The 18,808-nt window shown below is 39.5% G+C and overlaps 2 protein-coding genes across 5 annotated transcripts; both read right to left on the minus strand.

Moving 5' to 3' along the window:
- Positions 1-1,274: 1,274 nt before the first annotated feature.
- On the minus strand, positions 1,275-10,752 carry tmprss2 (transmembrane serine protease 2). Of its 2 annotated transcripts, none has more exons than XM_030746920.1 (14): positions 10,653-10,752; positions 9,745-9,822; positions 9,389-9,542; positions 7,325-7,417; positions 7,095-7,211; positions 6,880-7,009; positions 6,318-6,434; positions 6,186-6,226; positions 5,878-6,046; positions 4,764-4,930; positions 2,963-3,058; positions 2,102-2,244; positions 1,866-2,018; positions 1,275-1,448 (listed from the first exon to the last, which is right to left on the minus strand). In XM_030746920.1, exons 2-14 carry the CDS (start codon positions 9,754-9,756, stop codon positions 1,440-1,442), a joined length of 1,401 nt encoding a protein of 466 aa, XP_030602780.1. In that variant the 5' UTR covers positions 9,757-9,822; positions 10,653-10,752; the 3' UTR covers positions 1,275-1,439. The 2 variants fall into 2 exon arrangements, with proteins under 2 accessions (XP_030602780.1, XP_030602781.1); XM_030746921.1 differs by lacking the exon at positions 10,653-10,752 and adding an exon at positions 10,105-10,251.
- Positions 10,753-11,825: 1,073 nt separating this feature from the next.
- acat1 (acetyl-CoA acetyltransferase 1) lies at positions 11,826-18,366 on the minus strand. Of its 3 annotated transcripts, none has more exons than XM_030746071.1 (13): positions 18,236-18,355; positions 17,431-17,536; positions 16,582-16,629; positions 16,382-16,499; positions 16,084-16,179; positions 15,700-15,800; positions 15,308-15,451; positions 15,073-15,223; positions 14,897-14,992; positions 14,334-14,447; positions 13,353-13,417; positions 12,467-12,624; positions 11,826-12,218 (listed from the first exon to the last, which is right to left on the minus strand). In XM_030746071.1, the coding sequence occupies exons 2-13, from the start codon at positions 17,449-17,451 to the stop codon at positions 12,098-12,100; spliced, it is 1,233 nt and encodes a 410-aa protein (XP_030601931.1). In that variant the 5' UTR covers positions 17,452-17,536; positions 18,236-18,355; the 3' UTR covers positions 11,826-12,097. The 3 variants fall into 3 exon arrangements, with proteins under 3 accessions (XP_030601931.1, XP_030601932.1, XP_030601930.1); XM_030746072.1 differs by having other exon boundaries at positions 17,431-17,540; positions 18,236-18,337; XM_030746070.1 differs by lacking the exon at positions 17,431-17,536 and having other exon boundaries at positions 18,236-18,366.
- Positions 18,367-18,808: the final 442 nt, after the last annotated feature.

Genomic DNA, 18,808 nt, shown 5'->3' on the forward strand with positions numbered 1-18,808 from the left:
AAGCCGGGGCATGCTCCTACTGAGATGACGGATGGTGTCCTGGGACAGCTATTGGATTTTGGTCAGGCAAGTGCTGGCATACTCTCACCACATGAGGTTGCCATGCACCAGGAACCCACTGCACCAGTGTATGCTCTGACAGTGAGTCCAAGGATTTCATCCTGATACCTAATGTTAGTCAGGGTGCCCTTGCCTAGCCTGTAAATATATATCATATCATGGTGCTGGGTCTGTGACCCTTTGTTTCTTAGTTTTCATGGACTTTTGTAGTTAATTTGCCTTTGTGATCATTGGATCATTTTGTTATATTGTTTTATGTGTTCCCCTTGTGTATTCTTAGTTAAGTTCCCAGTTGCTTTAGACTTTAGTTGTCCCTTTGTGCTTCCCTCAGTGTCCCTCCTGTTTTATGTGAAGTCTTTTGTGTCTGTTTTCCTCAGTGTGTTTGTCTCCATGTGTGGTGTCAGGTTTGTTTATGGTTTCGTTTTTTTAGGTTGTTATAGTTTTCTGTTATAGTTATTTAGTTCCTGATTCCCTTGTTCTTGTCTTCCCGTGTTCTTGTGTTTCCGGTGTCTGTGTCTTCCCCGTTTAGTCACATGTTTAGAGTGCCAGCCTACCTATATGTCAATTCTGTGTTGTCATGTTTGGTCACTTCCTGTTTTATTTTGATAGTCTCTTGTCCCGTGTGCTTTGTGTTTAGTTTTGCTTCCTGTGTCTCGTTAGTGTAGTACTGGTAGTGTTCAGAACTGAACTCCTGGTTGATTCTTCTGGTAATCTGCTGCTCCAAGAGGAAAAGAAACAGACTCAGCAGTGAGCAGAGCTGTCATCCACAAGGCACGCACAGGATACAATTTTCAGCTTAAAGTGACATTAGATTCAGTCCCTGCTAAAATCAGACAGTTTAACTGGAACAGCATCCTCTGTGAGAGCTGTAGGGTACCCACTAAGAAAAGCTTTCTTGAAGACATAAAAGGTTTTCTCAGAAAAAAATTAAAGATAATGAAAAAAAAATGACAGTTTAATTTTGAAAAATTAAACTGTTTATATAATTTTTAAATTGGATTTTTCAGTGAAAAGTTAAATAGACTAATTAGTTGAGGTGGGAGCCAAAAGGTGGATGCAGGAATTAAAGAAGCTTTATGTGTTTCATTGTATCAGGTATTGCCAAATAAAAAGGAACTAACTACAAAAGTAAGACAAGCAGCTAAATATATCTTTAACACATCTGTCACACAATGCAGTTTTACAAAACACAACTCTGTTGAAAATAAGTTTTATTGGGACACATAAATAGTTTCATTTTTTTCAAATGCAAGAATATAAAAATGCTGCATATCCTTCATATTGTTGGTTGATTTTTGTTTTGAAGAAAATCTTCCTGATGAAGTAGTCCCGTCCAAAATTTTGATTCAAAGTGCAGAGGAAGTAAAAACGTCACCGCCTCACTCACTCTATGGAGATAAAAAAAGAGGAAGAATTAGATCCTTGAGGTTGGATAAATTCTTTTTTCACCAAAATGCATAACAGGTAAGTATGCTCCTTCAAAGTGCACAGAAAAGTAGAGTATGCACAAGCATGGTATTGTTATGACTTTAAGAAAACATGAAGAGTATAATTTTGACAGTTGATTGCTGTTGAATGCTAAAGTTGTGGCTCCATTGTTTTGTTTGTTTTTGGTCAAACCACATAAAGTGTTGACAGACCATTTCCAGTTCTACAAATTTGGGTCGGCCATTTTTTTCATAGACTAAACAATTAACCATAGAATACAGTAATTACACAAATTTTAGCTGCAAAGCTCAATATTCTGATCAGGGTTTCCCCCTTTACTGTATAGGAATACATTTCTATTGCCTGAACATACATACCCGCATTTTTTCATATATCCAGTCAATAAAGAAGGTCACATTGCCGTAGACCCCTGGCTTGTTCTTTACAGCACATCCGTATCCCCAGCTTGTGTCCCCTGCCAGCCACCATGTATTGCTCTCTTTCACTACCAGGGGTCCTCCACTGTCACCCTGCAGCACACAGAACAACAGAAATGTCTCAGGTCAGCATGTACATGTGTGGCTGGAGTCTGTGACAGAGAGATCAGACTGACCTGACAGGAGTCGACTCCTCCCTGCATTTTACCCGCACATATCATGGTCTCTGTGACTTGCCCGTCCAGTACCTGAGGTGCATTGCAAGTGTCTCTGCTGTAAATGGTCACCTGGGCTTGATTCAATATATAGGGGTATGGGCCTGAGAAAAATTGTTATACACATAGTTAATTCAGCCAGACATCAAGCCAAGTACTGCTTGCATACACACAAAAAGGCTATCCAGAAGGTAATGCACACAGCACAAAACATCACTGACTGCGCTCTTCCTGCACCAGAAGTGACATATCTCTCAAGAGCCTTAAAAATCAAAAACGCTCACTCTGAGCACTTGCTGTTTGACCTGTTGCCCTCCAGTAGATGCTACAGGTCAAACAAGACAAGGAAAATAACTGATTACATAACTGTTTTTACCCAAGTCAAATTACAGGGTTTGGTTCACTATGTGAAGGACTTTGTTGTTTTATTGTGTGACTGGCTTATAACAAGAGGCCAGCCACCCCTGAAGCACCCTCCATAGGGCACCCTGAAGGTTGGAGCTGTATGTCTTCAGGTCAACAAAACACACATAGATTGGTTGAGTAAACTCCTACACACCCACAAACATCCCTGAGAGGATAAAAAGCAGTTCTGCAAAGAAAGCTGCAGTTATTGGATGCATTTTGTTGCACCTGTTGCTGCTACAGGTGACCTTTGTTTTTCTGTTAGATTCTGTTTGCAGATCTGACCCAGTTTATATTGACATACCTGTACGCACAAAAAAGATGAATTTGGGAGCGGGTAAAATCCCCTTTCAGAGCTTTTCTTTATTCAGCTACACACAGAAGGTTTGACATATTCAGTTATGGTTTTTGCCTCACCAGATGAAGACAAGGCTCCCCATCCCGTGATCCATGCTTGACGGTTAGCAGAAAGGTCCAGGTCAACACTGGGGAGACACACTGGCTTCATTGTAGCTGAGGCATAAAAACATATCAGCTTAAAGCTTTGGATTTGCAGTAACACACAGAGGTGGGAAGTAATGAAGTACAAATACTTTGTTACTGTACTTAAGTAGCATTTTCAGGCATCTGTACTTGAGTATTTATTTTTCTGACTACTTTTTACTTTTGCTGCCTACATCTTTACACAGATATTGGTACTTTCTACTCCTTAAATTTTCAAAACTGACTCGTTATTTTTGTTACTCATAATTTTTATTTCACATCACCGCGCAATCAAACATCAAACTGATTTGAGCCTAAACGGAGGAACAATAACAGAAGACAGTCTTTTTGGTGTATCCATCACATATCCATCAGATCTTATCACATATAAAGAGATGAAAGAGGCAAAAACCACATAATTTATGCATCATTTATAGCGCTGAACTGAAGGGTGAAAGTGGGCCGGAACAATCTGGAACAACGTTTTTGTTGCAGATGTCTGTAAGTTGTGGTTGCAGTACTTCAGCATCTAGCTAGCACTACTGAAGAGGAGCGAGCATAAAGGGAGTAAAGTTTTTAAAGTGTCAGGTAATTTCAAATGCACCCTTTGTAACAGCTCAACAAATATCAGCAAACACGCAAACTGTTTACAGTTTGTCACACAGTGAGTCTGCGAGCTAAAGGTCCAGCTGCTGTGTTTCCTAAAATGAAAGGTACAGTAACTTCACTCAGAGATGGAGAAACAGGCGGGACAGGAGAGGAAGCAGAGAGGTTAGATTTAAAGAGAAGGACTGCTCAGCAACATTTATGTAATGTCCTTATTTTTTTAGATGTTGGATCTGTCCATATTGTGAAGTTATATTTTTTCCATATTGTGAAACATCCTGCAAAACAAACTGAGGTAGACTAATTTTGTTTTATTCAAATGGTGCATGAAAATAATCTGCAGTTTGCTGCAGGATAAACAGGTTAGCTTGCCGTGCTGAGTTTACAGTGTTGGCTGGTGCACAGTGGCTGTGGTGTTCATGGTCAGAGTTACAGGTTACAGCATGTGTAGCAGAGATAAATTAGAATTTTATCTGATGATCTGAATTCATCCTTTATACCAACTGCATACTGTCAGTATAAAGACAGCATGAACAGCATACTGTCAGTGTAGGGGATCCAGCCAAAGACCTTGTCAAACATCTGCTGAGATCTGCTTGTTGAATTCATCTGTGTAAAACCACAAAGAGCAGCAGCAGCTGCAGGACGGCCTGCACACAAAGAAAATCTGCTGGACTCACAATAGAAAGCTGCGATTCTTTTCCCCACGCTGAGCCAGTAGGGTTCCCCCACCTGCTGAAGCCCACTTTAACCCCTGACTGTATTTATTTTTCTGTGGAGGAAAAGTCCAAAAATTTTGGTATTCCCAAGTACTAATATTATTTTATTATTATATTAATATAGCACAAGGTTCAGTTAGCTTTGCACAAAAACAGCTCGTTGAAATGTAATTCAAAAAGTTCCCTTGCTTTGCTTTACTTGCTACCTTACTTTGTGTACAGTTCAGAGCCTGTACCTTTTCATTTTTACTTGAGTAAAGAAGATGGATCAATAATTTAACTTTTACCAGAATATTTTTTAACACAAGTATCTGTACTTGTATGTAAGTAAAGAGTATCTATACTTTTGCCACCTCTGTTAACATCACAGCAGTATCATTGAAGTGATAAAATAAATTGTAAGCACTTACTGGAAAAAGTCAGAGGTACATTGAGCTTTAGGAGAGCAATGTCATAATCATTTGTTTTTGTGTCATAATTTTCATTTTTGATGATTTTCTGAACTGTTCTGACTGCAGTCATGCTGAACAAATTCACGTTCCCAGCGTATACCTTCCACTGTGCAGGAAGAGAGTACCTGCCAAAGAAAACACAGCAAGGTGAAAGAGGCGTGGTTATTTTAATAAATATTAGTCAAAAAGTTGATAGACACCGTAGATAAAAGATCAACATAACCCCCAGGATGGGACTATTGTTCTATATTGAATCCTCCACTTGATCATTTTGGTCAGTGGAGTTATGTTGTTGTTTTTTAGATGGTTCATGACTTAATGTAAGGATGGATCTTACTGAGAAACTGAGGACACTGCACAGTACTAAATCTTAGACTCTTTTATCTCTGCTTTTATCTAACAATCAGACACACTCACGCTCCAGTGGATGGTTTGTCTGTATAGGTTCTCAGTCATCAGGCCACAGTAGTCTCTGGAGCTTGAAAAAAGGGCGACTGGACTTCTTTTTGTTTCTTGAAGACGTCTCACCTCTCATCCTAAAGGCTTCTTTACTTCTCAAACCAAAAGGTGGACAGACCCAGGTATTTAAACCCCAGTGGGCATAGACTGGGATCAAACCACCAACCTTCTGATTGGTAGACAATCCACTCTACCGCCTGAGCCACCGCCTGCCTTTCTTATTCTGTATGTGAACATTTTAAAATGCACACGTTGATATGTGTTTATTTATTCTATTTTATGCAGTGGTTTTACAGGTCCAGCCCAGATCAAATTAGGCTGTATGTGGTCTATAAACTCAACACAGGCTGACACCACTCATCTATGAGATAAACACAGCGAGTGTCCCTCCACGGTGAGAAAAGAGTAGAAGCTGGTTTAGAAGAGGAGCTGAGACTAAATCCTACTAAACTCACATGCTTTACTGTAATCAGTGACACAGTAACCTTTCTACCCATATATTAATCACCATTACAATAAAGTAGAATTCCTGTGTATGATATTTGTCGTGAAAGACACACATGACATGTTCATGCGGAACAGGTGAAAGAAAGTAGAGAATGGAATCTCTCACTCTTGAAAGCAGTGTGCAGCAGACAGGATCCAGTATGGGCTGATAATGGAACCTCCACAGATGTGTCTATCTGAAATCTTGAGGCTGACCTGCCACGGCCAAGCTCCATTTACAGCCGCTGTGCCACCCACGATACGACTGCTGGGAGCTGCTGAACTCTTGCCACATTCTGAGGATGGAGGAGCTCAATATTACTTTCACTGACTTTCAAGCATTCTTAAATACCTTTCCAATTCGGAGGAAGTGGCACCAGTCAGATTATTTGCACACATTACATGACTGCATTCATATTTAATACAGTAGCTTACCAATGCAGCGAAGGCTGACAGCACTGGAGCTGCAGGATGAGCTGCAAAGGAAAGAATGACAAAAAACAGCACATTTTATCTGAGCTATAATGTGCATAAAACAATCACTCAGTGATAGGTGGTGGTGTGTACCTAGGAGTGAGCTGTGACTGTACTAATGATCCACTATTACTTCCAGACTTCAGCCTCATATATCCTTTAGAGGCCAAAGAACCGGCACTGATTTGGGTGTAGGCAACATAATCCATTCTGTGGGACGCAGACAAATGACAATAATCAATGATTCTGTAGTGACTTCAAAAGAATATCAGTTGTTCTCTCAGTGTACGTCCTCACTGCTTTCATGGGTAAAGGAGCATCAAGTGCTGCTAAAAATGATTAAGTGATCATCAGCAAGTGTGAGCATCTCTGTAAAAGCAGAATTTTTGGATTTGGAGATGTAGCCCAATGTGTATGTATATATACACACACATGCATGCACTTGTTATTACACATTATTTGAGCTATGTTAATGCTATCTGTAATGATGCTTTGAATTGCATTGTAAAGCAATAAAATATTTTTGCATGTAATTTTTTAAAGTTATGTTTAGCATGGAAACTGAACTCCCAGCAGCAATACAAATCCTAAGTCATGCAATATGAGTAAACTTGTTTACAGCAGAAGTGGGACAGAGAGAAAAGACAGTGAGCACCTGCTGTAGCCAATCTGTCCACACACAGTTTTTCCATAGTTATCATTCCAGTTGTCAGCACACACGGGCATCCAGGTCTGGCTGCTTGATGAGTAACTCTCCAGCATGTAGTTGGCTCCATGGAGGTGAACTGTGAAACATAAAGAGTATTAAAATATAGACATTAACACTGTACAGCTCTATGGAAGACTGATACACTGACTCAAGTGGCTTACAGCACAGAGATTCATCCTCTCCATGTGGACAGTCAGTGACTCCATCACACCACTGGGAGTGGCTCAGACATTTCCCACCTTTTCCACACGACTTCCCCATGGAACACTGGTAGTACACTGTGAACACATGCATTTACTCCTACATGCCTCAGACAGAATCATGACACATTCCAGTACTTAAATGACAAAAATCATTTTACGCAGCTGCAACAGGCTTCACATCAACTTACAGAAGTACCACAACAAGAGGCCAGCCACCGCAAGGATAACAGCCACACACAGACTTATACCCAGGATGTATTTCCCATGATATTTCTTTCTTCCTAAAAAACAAAAACAAAACTACTACTACTTTATATATAAAACAACAGCAGCTGCAACAAAGTGCTGTACAGGTAAAAATCAAATAGCCAATACACATCACAATGTCAACAAATATACAGAACACCAACACAAATAAAGCAAGTCTCAGCATGTATTAAAAACCAGGGAATAAAAATGTGTCTTAAGAGCAGTTTTAAAAGTCGCTAATAAAGGAGCACTTCTAATATGCAATGGCAAATCGTTCCATAATTTGGGAGCAGCAACGCTAAAAGCTCTGTCACCCCTGAGCTTCAACTTCGACCTCGGTACCTCCAGGAGCAGCTGATCAGCTGACCTGAGGCAACGAGCTGGGAGGTATAGGTTTAATAGCTCAGAGAGATAAGATGGGGCAAGACCATGTAAACATTTAAAAAAAAATATGAGAAATTTTAAATGGACTCTAAAATGCACTGGCAACCAGTGTAGTGAAGCCAGAATAGGAGTGATATGCTCTCTCCTTCTGGCCCCCATCAGAAGCATTTTGGACTAGCTGAAGACGCTTAAGGGAGGATTGACTAATTCCAAGGTAAAGGGCATTACAGTAGTTGAGCTGAGATATAATAAAGGCATGGATCACTGTTTCAGAATGTGGTTTTGAAAGGATTGGTTTAATCTTTGCCAACTGCCTAAGATGGTAAAAAACAGGACTTAACCACTGCCCTGACCTGGAAATCCAATTTAAGGTCACTATCAATTTTAACACCTAAATTTGAGACGAGCTGCCTTAAATAAGATGCCAAGGGCTCCAAGTCAACGGAAGATGTTGCGTAGAAGCCACTGGGACAAAACACCATTACCTTAGTTTTCTTATCATTAAAATTTAGGAAATTTAAAGCCATCCATGCCTTAATGTCTTCAAGACACAGCAATAGGGGCTTAATCGAGTATGTATCTTTTTTTAAAGGCATGCATATTCAATTCAATTCAATTTTATTCATATAGCACCAAATCACAACAAACAGTTGCCTCAAGGTGCTTTGTATTGTGGGTAAAGACCCTACAATAATACAGAGAAAACCCAACAGTCAAAACGACCCCCTATGAGCAGCACTTGGCGACAGCGGGAAGGAAAAACTCCCTTTTAACAGGAAGAAACCTCCAGCAGAACCAGGCTCAGGGAGGGGCAGTCATCTGCCGCAAACTACTAAACTACTAAAATAATAAAATGCATATTATCAAAGAAAAGTATATAACCAGAATAAACTAAACTTAAACCAGCGCAGTGTTTATGAAAAGGCTAACCAATAATCACGAGCTTTCAACCAAATGTTTATGAGAAACAACAGACTGTCGTAAAGTTGAGTGGCTACAATCTCAAAAGCACCCCCGGACTGCTGTGTGTGTTTGCCTCAACAGTCCTTAAACAGTCAACAGAAGGAGTCAACATCCTGCTGAAACATTTCAGTTCAATTTTTGTTTCTGTTTTGCAGCTGAATTAAAGCTCATTTGTAATGTATCTAGTATAGTTTGCATGTCTGGGAAGTGAAGGTTATATAAGCAAATTATGGACCTGATACTCTGTCATAATATGTTTGTTCCAGTATGTTTACAGTTGGTCAGGTTTATTTTTGTCAGAAAGTTGTAACACCATGAATAAAGTGAGCAGCTGACTTATTAATCATCACTGTGGAAGCACGCATACTAGTTAATACTTGTCAAAGTATTAAAATAATCATAATCTTTAACTTGTGGAAACATTTAAGACTTATAAGTTCATCAGTTTTAAAAAAAAAAGAAATCCGTTAATAAATTCATCAGTTGAGGCAACAGTTGCCTCGGCCTTTTTGTGCTGCCAGCTTTTACAGTGGAGCCACCACCAGCTTCACTTTGTCTTGTGCCTCCAGACCATAATGTATCCAGACTGTATGCATTTGAGCAAAGGAGGCATAACTGCCATGTAACAGCCTAGCCTTAGTCAAATCTTCCACTACCTTTCATTTGATTTGGATTATCTGGTATTCCAGGTGTTGAAGTATAGGGCGTGTTGATGGGGAAATGGCCAGGACTCTGCAGTGTTATGAAATATGGAGGAGGTCTATTTTCCTCATGTTGAAACCCTTTGTTGTCATAGATGGGACCATTCATCTGGAGATAAACAGACAAAAAGATGAATTTATTTGCTTTACCCATCACTGAGAGTCACTGAGGTAGTTCAGAAAGCTCACTATTAATTGCAGTTGTAAAACTGAGACATCAGATCAAGTTCAAACTTTTCAGTCAAATAAAAAGCTGAGAATAACCTGAGGTGATTCAGCAGGTTAACTTTCTACTGTGAAAGTGAGCCTACCTCATTATTCATAGTCAAACTGGTTTTACTGCCTGAAGAGGGACTGCCTGAGGAGTGAAGTGCAGTTTTCCTGAAGAACTTACAAATAAACAATTACTAGTTATTAAGTGCCACACCTGATGCACAAGTATAAAAACAAAAGTATGCATCTGTACATGAAACTTTACAGTTTGGTCACTAAAAAACAAACCCACATTAACACAAATCAGAAATACTTTTTTACACTTTTCTGTTATTCACAAATAAGACATAAACTTACTAGAGAACAATATTTTTGAATAAACTCACACTTATCATACCTCAGTATGATCGTGTGATTTGGCACAGCTGAATTACTTAGACTTATTTACTTGGTCTCACCTTGAAAGTTCCACAAATTCCTTCAGTTCTCTGACTGTCTTTGCTCTCCCGTTTCTCTCTCTCTGCCTGATCAATGTGATCTTATTCCTGACCGTAATCAACAGCCATGACCACACCTTTTCTTTCTGTGCGCACAAGCCAGCCTGTGCGCAAGTTGATTTAAACACAACATGCACAAACAGCAACCGTGCATCAGTATGGATGACAGCCCTGTTCACTGAGAGGTTTGCAGATCAGGTGAATGAAGTGAAAACAGAGAGCATGGGAGCGTGGTAATCCCACAGAGGCATTTTACTCATTTCTAATTGGAAAACCTAATCTATGAATTTAACTCTGTAATGTTACTCTGATTGGCATGCATTGCTGTGTATCTCATCGGGTTGATGGTGTAATTAAAGGAGTGGCAGTTAACTTAAGCGAAGCTCCCTCTCTCACCAGTCCTCGTAGTTTTACTAAGGGGACTAGTATCAAGAGTCAACATGATACTCTATTAACCATATCACAAAGAGGACAGAAATCAGATGAGAAGGTGTAACACATGCACTTACATTGTGTTGCTCTCAGTCCTGCTGATGCTAAGAGCTCTCCGAGTTTAATCTGTAACATCTAAAGGAAACGCTTAGAAAAGTGAAGGACACATGACTTTCAGACCCTGTTAATATTTAACTCTGTGATCCATGTGCCAACTGGCAGGAAATGTAAAATAAGAATGCTGACTGTCACTGAGTAAGATGATGGAGGCACACAATGTCCAAATGACACAGCCACCACCTTTGTTGACCAGACTTTAAAAGGGTGGGAGGACAATAAAGGATCATAGACTATCATTTAATTGAGTTCAATTCAATTTTATTTATGTAGCGCCAAATCACAACAGTTGCCTGTTGTGATTTGGCGCTATATATATATATATATAAAATATGTAACATTTTATATATATATATATATATATATATATATATATAAAATGTTACATGTTTTCAATAACATTTAAGTAAGTTTAGATACAGAAAGTAAAGCTATCCACTCATTCCACTGATTTTACATAAACTCACTTTTACCAAGGTAACATGTGACCATATGTTTAAGCTGTGATACTTTGTAGCAGCTCAAAAAGGTCATTTTATTCAAATTACAGATTATTTTTCCCGCAACACCCCACAAACACTGAGTCCACTGATCTTCATGGGCCAAATTCTGTATCGTTAAACCCATGAATCACCTTATGTATACTTATAAGTGCTCTATTGTTTATATATTTTTTATGAATGATAAAATACCTCTAACATAGCATCCATCATGGATATTTTTCGACAGTCGACTTTTATGTGGCCAGTTTTTAATTTATTCATCTCTTAATATAAACAAATTGTACCTTTAAAAACCATTTTATCACCATAAATGTGTTAACCAACATTCAACTGGGAATCTTTAAGAGGGGCAAAAAGGGCAGTTGTTGTAATGAAGGGCAAACTGATCACCAATTGCAAAAGGTTAAAAAGACATTGGCTGTATTAGCTGCAACAGGTTAGAGGGTAAAGTGGATGTTAATCACTAATCTGTGGCATGTTTTTGTGTCCAGCGTAACAGTCAGTGAACTTATATAAAAAGGTAGTTGCAGCATCTAGTGGCCAGCTTGAAAAATTACAACACAAACTGATAATCCACTTGACAAAAAAAAATACACAAGTTCACAAGAGCCCAATAACAAGACAACACTTTCATAAAAACTATTTATTTAACCAGTTAAATGTCACTCTATTTTTTGCACATGACATTCTTTCTAATGAGGAGTGTTTTGTACACTGGAGTCATGAAGTCACATGAATCAACTCCCACTTTGCTAGTTGCTTAAGGCCATTGACATTAATGTAACAGATTCATTCTTCAGAGTCAACAGGAGCTTATAGATATGAGAACCACTGGGAGCCGGCAGACAGTGACTGCACAGTTGAACAAAATCGAACAAACACAAGCTTCTTGTCAGGTCTTCTTACAGCTTCTGGATCAGAATAGAAGAAGCTCCACCACCACCGTTGCAGATGCCCGCCAGCCCATACTGACCAGACTTCAGGTTGTTCACCATGTGACCCACAATTCGCGCACCAGACATCCTGACAAAGAAAAGAGAAATGAAGAACAATATTTTAGTTCTAGTTTAAAAAAGCTGTGGTTGAATACAAATAAAGTGCACAGCGATTAAATATATTCTTACAGTTCCTGCAGTCTCAGTAGATTTGATGGGATCAAATCTATACAAGGTGTTCTTAGTGATACACAAGTTGATTTACATGGCTGACAAAGTGGCTGTGATTGGAGAAGCTGCAAATGAGCTAAGTTGTATTTTTGTTCTGCGACCTACCCGATGGGGTGTCCCAGTGACACAGCTCCCCCGTTGATGTTGACTTTTGCCGGATCGATGTCCAGCATCTTGATGTTGGCCAGCACAACCACACTAAAGGCCTCATTGATCTCCCACATGGCAATATCATCCTTCTTCAGCCCTGCTGCATCCAGCACCTGACAGACACATAAACACACAAAGTGTTAGGACATGTGTAAGACAGATATATGAGCCTAAACAATTTTTGTATTGCATCAACTAAACCCAAAAATACTCATTTATTTTGATTTATTAAAAGTGGTCCAAATTACCTGAGCTTGCCCTACATGTGTGTGAGAGTGTGTGTATATGCAGTGTCCTATTCACTGTGCAGGGGTTTGGTCTTCTATGATAGTTCCTCCTCCTGGTCCTTACTGTCTGTCCTCAGCTGCCTGAGGCACTCTTGTAGCAGCTCATCTTCTTGGTATCTTCCTTTGCCAACCTGGACTGTGGCTCTGACACTCACTAGTCCATGCCGTCCCTCGTTCTCATAGAGACTCAGGATGCTGGACTTTAGAGTGCATAGAGGTGTCCACCCAAGGAGTTTTTGTATCTTGACATCAGTGGCATCTAGGTATCTGATAACCAGAAGGGCATAGGGGCTGATGGCTTGGATCTTATTCCTACCAAATAACTGGCTTCTCAGCACCTGCTGTACCTTCTGGATGTATTTGGCTGTGGGTTACCTTTGTGCATCTTTACTGGTTTCCATTACTGTGTGGGATACCCACATTTAAGATGTACAGCACCATGAAAAACTATTTGTCCCTTCCTGATTTCTTAGTCTTTTGCATATTTGTCATACTGAAATGCATCAACTCATCGAAAAAGTTTGAATATTACAAACTACATCTTCATAACCCACCTTTGGTACAGCGTATGCAGGAGCAATGGGGAAATCAATGGGTGCAACTGCAGCATCAGCAAAGGCTGTGTTAAAAAAAAAAAAAAAGAAGAATATATATATATATATATATATATATATATATATATATATATATATATATATATATATATATATATATATATATATATATATATAGCATGAATGGTGTGGCAACCAAAAGTCAGACTTCCAAAATATACTCTTAGCAGGAAACAAGGAGCCGTTTAACTTCCGAAACACAGTTAATTCTTTCACTGTTGCACTCTGCACAACTTGCTTAGAAATTGGTGTCAGATTAAAACAAATCTCCAGCTATAAAATGTTGTAGAGTTCTGAATATTACAAAGCCAAGTAACTTACTAATGATTTTACAAGGTCTTAGCCAGAAAACTTGTTAGAACCAGAAGGCCTGCATTGCACAAATGAAGCCAAGAAGCTGCATGAGTGCAGCTCTCATTCATGACACTTGGAAAGTTTAATTCCCACTTACAGAAGAAAAAGTAATGCAAGCTATACCAGCAGAGCTTCTATGATTTTATGACTTCTATGACTTTCAGATGATACCATCTGAACAAGCGAAGATAAGATGTATCAAGTCAGCATCTGTCTGGTTCTTTTCCACTTCATTCTAAGTCCAACCCTTTGGAGCCATTTGGCCTTTGAGTTTGCTGACAGAAATCCTCTTTTAAAGACCCGTCTTATGAAAACCAATGCTTAACCTTATTTGATGGAGCTTTTTGGTGGTTTTTAAATGCTGAAGAAAAAAAAAAAATTAGTCAGTAGCATGGATGAGCATTTTTACTTAAACCTATAACAGATAACTTTTGGCCCTCAAGCAGTTCTAAAAAGTATTTCAGCAGGCCCTGGCTAGCAGCTAGATGGCTAAATCTAACATATCAATTATCATTCTGCAGTTAAGCTCTGCAAGCACAGCGTGAAGTGTGTCTATAAAAAACTCACAAACAATCCTGGCCAGTGGAGTGACGTTGAGCCTTTTTGCAGCATCTGCTGTCATTAAAACAAGAGCAGCAGCTCCATCGTTTAATGTGCTGGCATTGGCAGCTGTCACTGTGCCTAAAAAACAAGGGAAACATCAACACAAAATGCACATTTAAAAACACACAGATGTGCATTAAATTAGATTACAATTATTAAGATTTCTTTGTACTGGGCTTCAAACTGACATCTGTCACAAAAAGCATTCGCTGCTGTTGAGAACAGCAGAACTCGTAAGAAATAATAAAAAAAAAGAAAAGAAAATGAAAGCAAGTATAAATAACACTTTTATGCAATGTGTGATCAGTAAATTCCAGAAATGGGCCTATAAAAATCTTTTATTTTTATCTTTATTTTATTTTAGCCCTGGATTCCTGAAATGTTTTGATCACACCGAGCATACGCTGTATTTGTCTGATATTAATTTATTTAAATATGAGGGGCAAAAAAATCTAATCTTTTTGTTTTAATTTAATTAGTGTAAGAACAAATGACACTTTTCATTAAATCTCTTTAATGATTGTTACCGTTCTCTTTCTGGAACACAGCCTTCAGTTTGGGGACTTTGCTGAAGTCGACCCGCCTCCACTCCTCATCCTCAGACACCAACACATCAGGTTTGCCTACAAATCCCCATGAACATCAGCTAAGCAACAGCAGTAATAAAAGTCATTTGCCCAAGATGATGATCATCTTCCTGTACCTTTCTGGGTAATAGTGACAGGTACTATCTCCTTTGCCAGCACGCCAGCCTCAGACGCTGCTTTGCTGCGGCTGTATGAGCTGATGGCATACGTATCCTGCTCCTCTCGACTGATTTTGCAGTTCTTGGCTGTGTTTTCGGCACAGTTACCCTGTTAGAAAGCAACAAAAATATGATGCTCTAAATCCATAGAGACCGTAGAATTTTCCAACATTAAATATAACATGAGGGTTACCATGTGGAATTTGTTGTAAACATCAGTAAGTCCATCCTTCACAATCAGGTCTTCCATCCTCACTCCTCCGTAGGGTGGGGTCTCTCTGGCCATCACATAAGGTACATTGGACATGCTCTCCATGCCTCCTGCCACCATCACATCCTAAGGTCACACACATAGAACTACAGTTTCCTGCCCACAGAGTAGTTCGCACTACAAATTTCCTGTTATCTGATCACACCAACAAGCCTGAAGGAGCCCATTACAAACAAAGGCTTCTTTTAGTCACAATAAATCATGCAGTATCTCATCCATGATTAGCTACCAGCATCATAGCGAAAGATGCAATATGTGCTAAGAACCTGAACTCCATGTTTTGTTACTTGATGTGTATTTAATGCTAAGACTACCTGGTGTCCACACATTAGACTCTGAGCTGCCATCATTATGGACTTCATTCCAGAGGCACAGACTTTGTTGATGGTTGTTGCTGGTGTGCTGAGGGTCAGGCCTGGAGAGCCAATCAGAGACATCATTCCAGATCAAACAGATGTATTAAATAATTCTGACCAACCTCTGATTCTGCGTGTACATAAATTTGAAACTGCTGCAAATTTTTTATATCATTGTAATCATTTTCAGCTTTCCTCTAATTTCAACTACAATCAACAATATCAAAAAACAGGGTTTAGCTTAAGAAACTGGAAATAATAAAAATTGCAGACTACAAAAGGCCCCCCGAGACAGCACAGATGTATCAGTATTGCGGGTTAAAAATAACAGCGTGGTCATACCTGCTCCAAGCAAAGCCTGTCGTGTGGGGGCCTGTCCTTCACCAGCCTGAAGCACATTACCCATGTAGACTTCCTTCACTTCTTCTGGAGCAATTCCTAAACACACAGATAAACTACTGAAAACGCACAGCTGTCACTTCTTTGATGCAGAAAACTTCCCACTCGTGTGAGAGAGACTAATCTCGTATATTATCACAGGAATGCTTGCACACACACCACCAGCTGATGCTATATGTAGCGCTTATAACAGAGGAAAGTGGTTCTCTTTAAGCAGTGAAAGTGAAGTGTCTGAACATACCTGCTTTGTCTATGGCCCCCTTGATGGCAATGGAGCCCAGTTTGGGGGCTGGAACTGAGGCCAGGCTGCCTTTGAAGGAGCCCATCGGTGTGCGGACTGCACTGACAATGACGACTTCCTGAGACCATGCATTAAGTATATATGTTAGTGTGCTGTTCAGATGGTTAACTGACAGCATAAACTCCAGTTACAGTACTTACATTGAGGGAAGGGCGAGATGTGTAGGTTCTTGACAGATACTTGTGGGCCTATAGTGACAGGATCATAAATAATTTATTATTTATGGTTATAAACAACAAGTGAACATGATTATTCATGATTATGAGGCTGACAGCTGTTTAACCCTTGTGTGCTGTCCATTTTTTTGGTTTTTAAATCAAGAAAGCCATAAAAGTTTCTCTAAAAACACTTTATCCCAATTCCAAGCAATATAGACCATATATATGGTTAATATTTGGTACTCTGTTGGAGCCCATTTATGACGAAAAGTGTCAATAGTTTTTTAAAACACAAAAGAAATAACAATAGAAAAATTAATCATAACCAAAATATGTGTGGAAAAATATGCTTATGCTGAACGGATATAAAAGAAGCAAAGTCTGTCATCACTACTGATGTTTACGTCTTTGAACAGATTGAGGTCAGTCTGTAGTTTAGCCCAGTTGAACAGACAGACTATTCATGCCTGTACAACTATGTGTATTGCAAATAGATTTCTTGCACTTGATGCATGTATATTGTGTCTCCACACACACGTTGCAGCTCCTCTTTTTTGTTGCTATGGGTTTAGAACAGAATTTACTTCAGCAGCCGGTTCCCAACAGAGATGGATTTCTACATTTCTAGGATGAAAAGTTTAAAAAAATATTTGATGTCCTGCACAAGAGTAACCACCATTTGTGTTAGCCGTGGTTACACAATATTGGCAGCCATACTGGATGGCTCATTCCTTGGACAAGACGATCATTCAGTTTCACCAATTTTTGATATCCATATTTCTCTAATCCTTGTCTTCATACTCACTGTCTGATGGTGCTGCTATAGCTCACCTGGTTGAGTAGGTGACCCATGTACTAAAGGGCAGTCCTGTGTTTGAGTCTGCCCCAGATCAGTTCCATTGCGTGATTCCCCTTCACTCTCTTCCTGTCTACTGTCCTATCCAATAAATGCAAAAGGAATCATGTTCTGAAAACCTTTCGACCTTCTCTCTCATCTAAAACACAAGTGAAACTTTTTTTTTAATATCCCACCCGCGATTTGCAGCTGGGATTGTGAGAAAATATAGAGCGGTTCCTGCAGGACAGGGGGTCAGATAAACAGGAACGTAGGAGCAGGTGACTGAAACGTTTGGTAAACACTGGAAGCAGGTCACACAGAGCTGAACACCGCTCAAGTGTCAAACGCAAGATACTCAAATAGTTTAGTTTAGAATAAAACTATTACCATGGAAAATACGCTGGTTATGCTAGAAATATGGGCAGGTACATTCAGATAACACTGGCTACCTAATGAATTAACGGGGGCGGTTTGTTTTTTGTTAGCTAGCTGCAGCTGTTGTTGTCGTTAGCCAATTTTGGTGACAATGTGGTCCTTTCTGGTACACCGTCGACAGAGTCGCAGCCAGTAATACTGACTGTAACTTCTACTTTAAAGTACACACTGTTACCAGCTATTGTAACAGTGTGTTTGCAGGTGGTCAGATTACTTTTACCAAGGACGCTGCACACACAGGGAGAAAGGTTAGCAGAGCTGCTTCAAGTTAACCATTGCCCTGTGGTGCCAACTTAACCTCACTGTGCCTTGTAACAATATGACCATAAACCTAACCTGATTCTTTTACACTCCCTCACTTACCAGGTGTTTACAGATTTGAGCGTGCATGGTTAAAAGTCCACCGGATGACATTTTGGACACACGATTGACTCACACACTGGAAACCGTTTCACCTTCAGCAGCGCAGGCATAAACGCGTCAGCCAATCACGCAGAGAGGCGTGTTTCCTGACGTCATAATTTGCTAAGCATTGTAGTTATTGTAGTTTTAAGAAAAACTCAGCGGATCTTTTTCCTACATTTGAATTTCAGATCAAAACACGACATTGATTTCATGCACTTTGCAAATATTTGTTTTTAACTATAAATAGATATTTGGCTTTACACTGTCCTTTAAAAACGCGCTCTCAGTGAATTTTCAACATATATTTTGCCGGTGTGCGGACTGCGGTGTGCCACTTTTCCAATGTGTTTGGTAAAGAAATTATGAAAAAAAACGCAGTAAAATTCAGCAAAATCCCGCCAGAACACCGGATTTTATAGCGTTTTGAATGCATCATTCTGAATGATGGAAAAACACCGCATTTTACGACATGCGCATGTGCAGTGAATGCTGCTAAATGAACGGTGGAAAAAACGGTATTCTATCTGGTCC

This window comes from Archocentrus centrarchus, chromosome 14 (genome assembly GCF_007364275.1).
Source record: "Archocentrus centrarchus isolate MPI-CPG fArcCen1 chromosome 14, fArcCen1, whole genome shotgun sequence".
Lineage (NCBI taxonomy): Eukaryota > Metazoa > Chordata > Actinopteri > Cichliformes > Cichlidae > Archocentrus > Archocentrus centrarchus.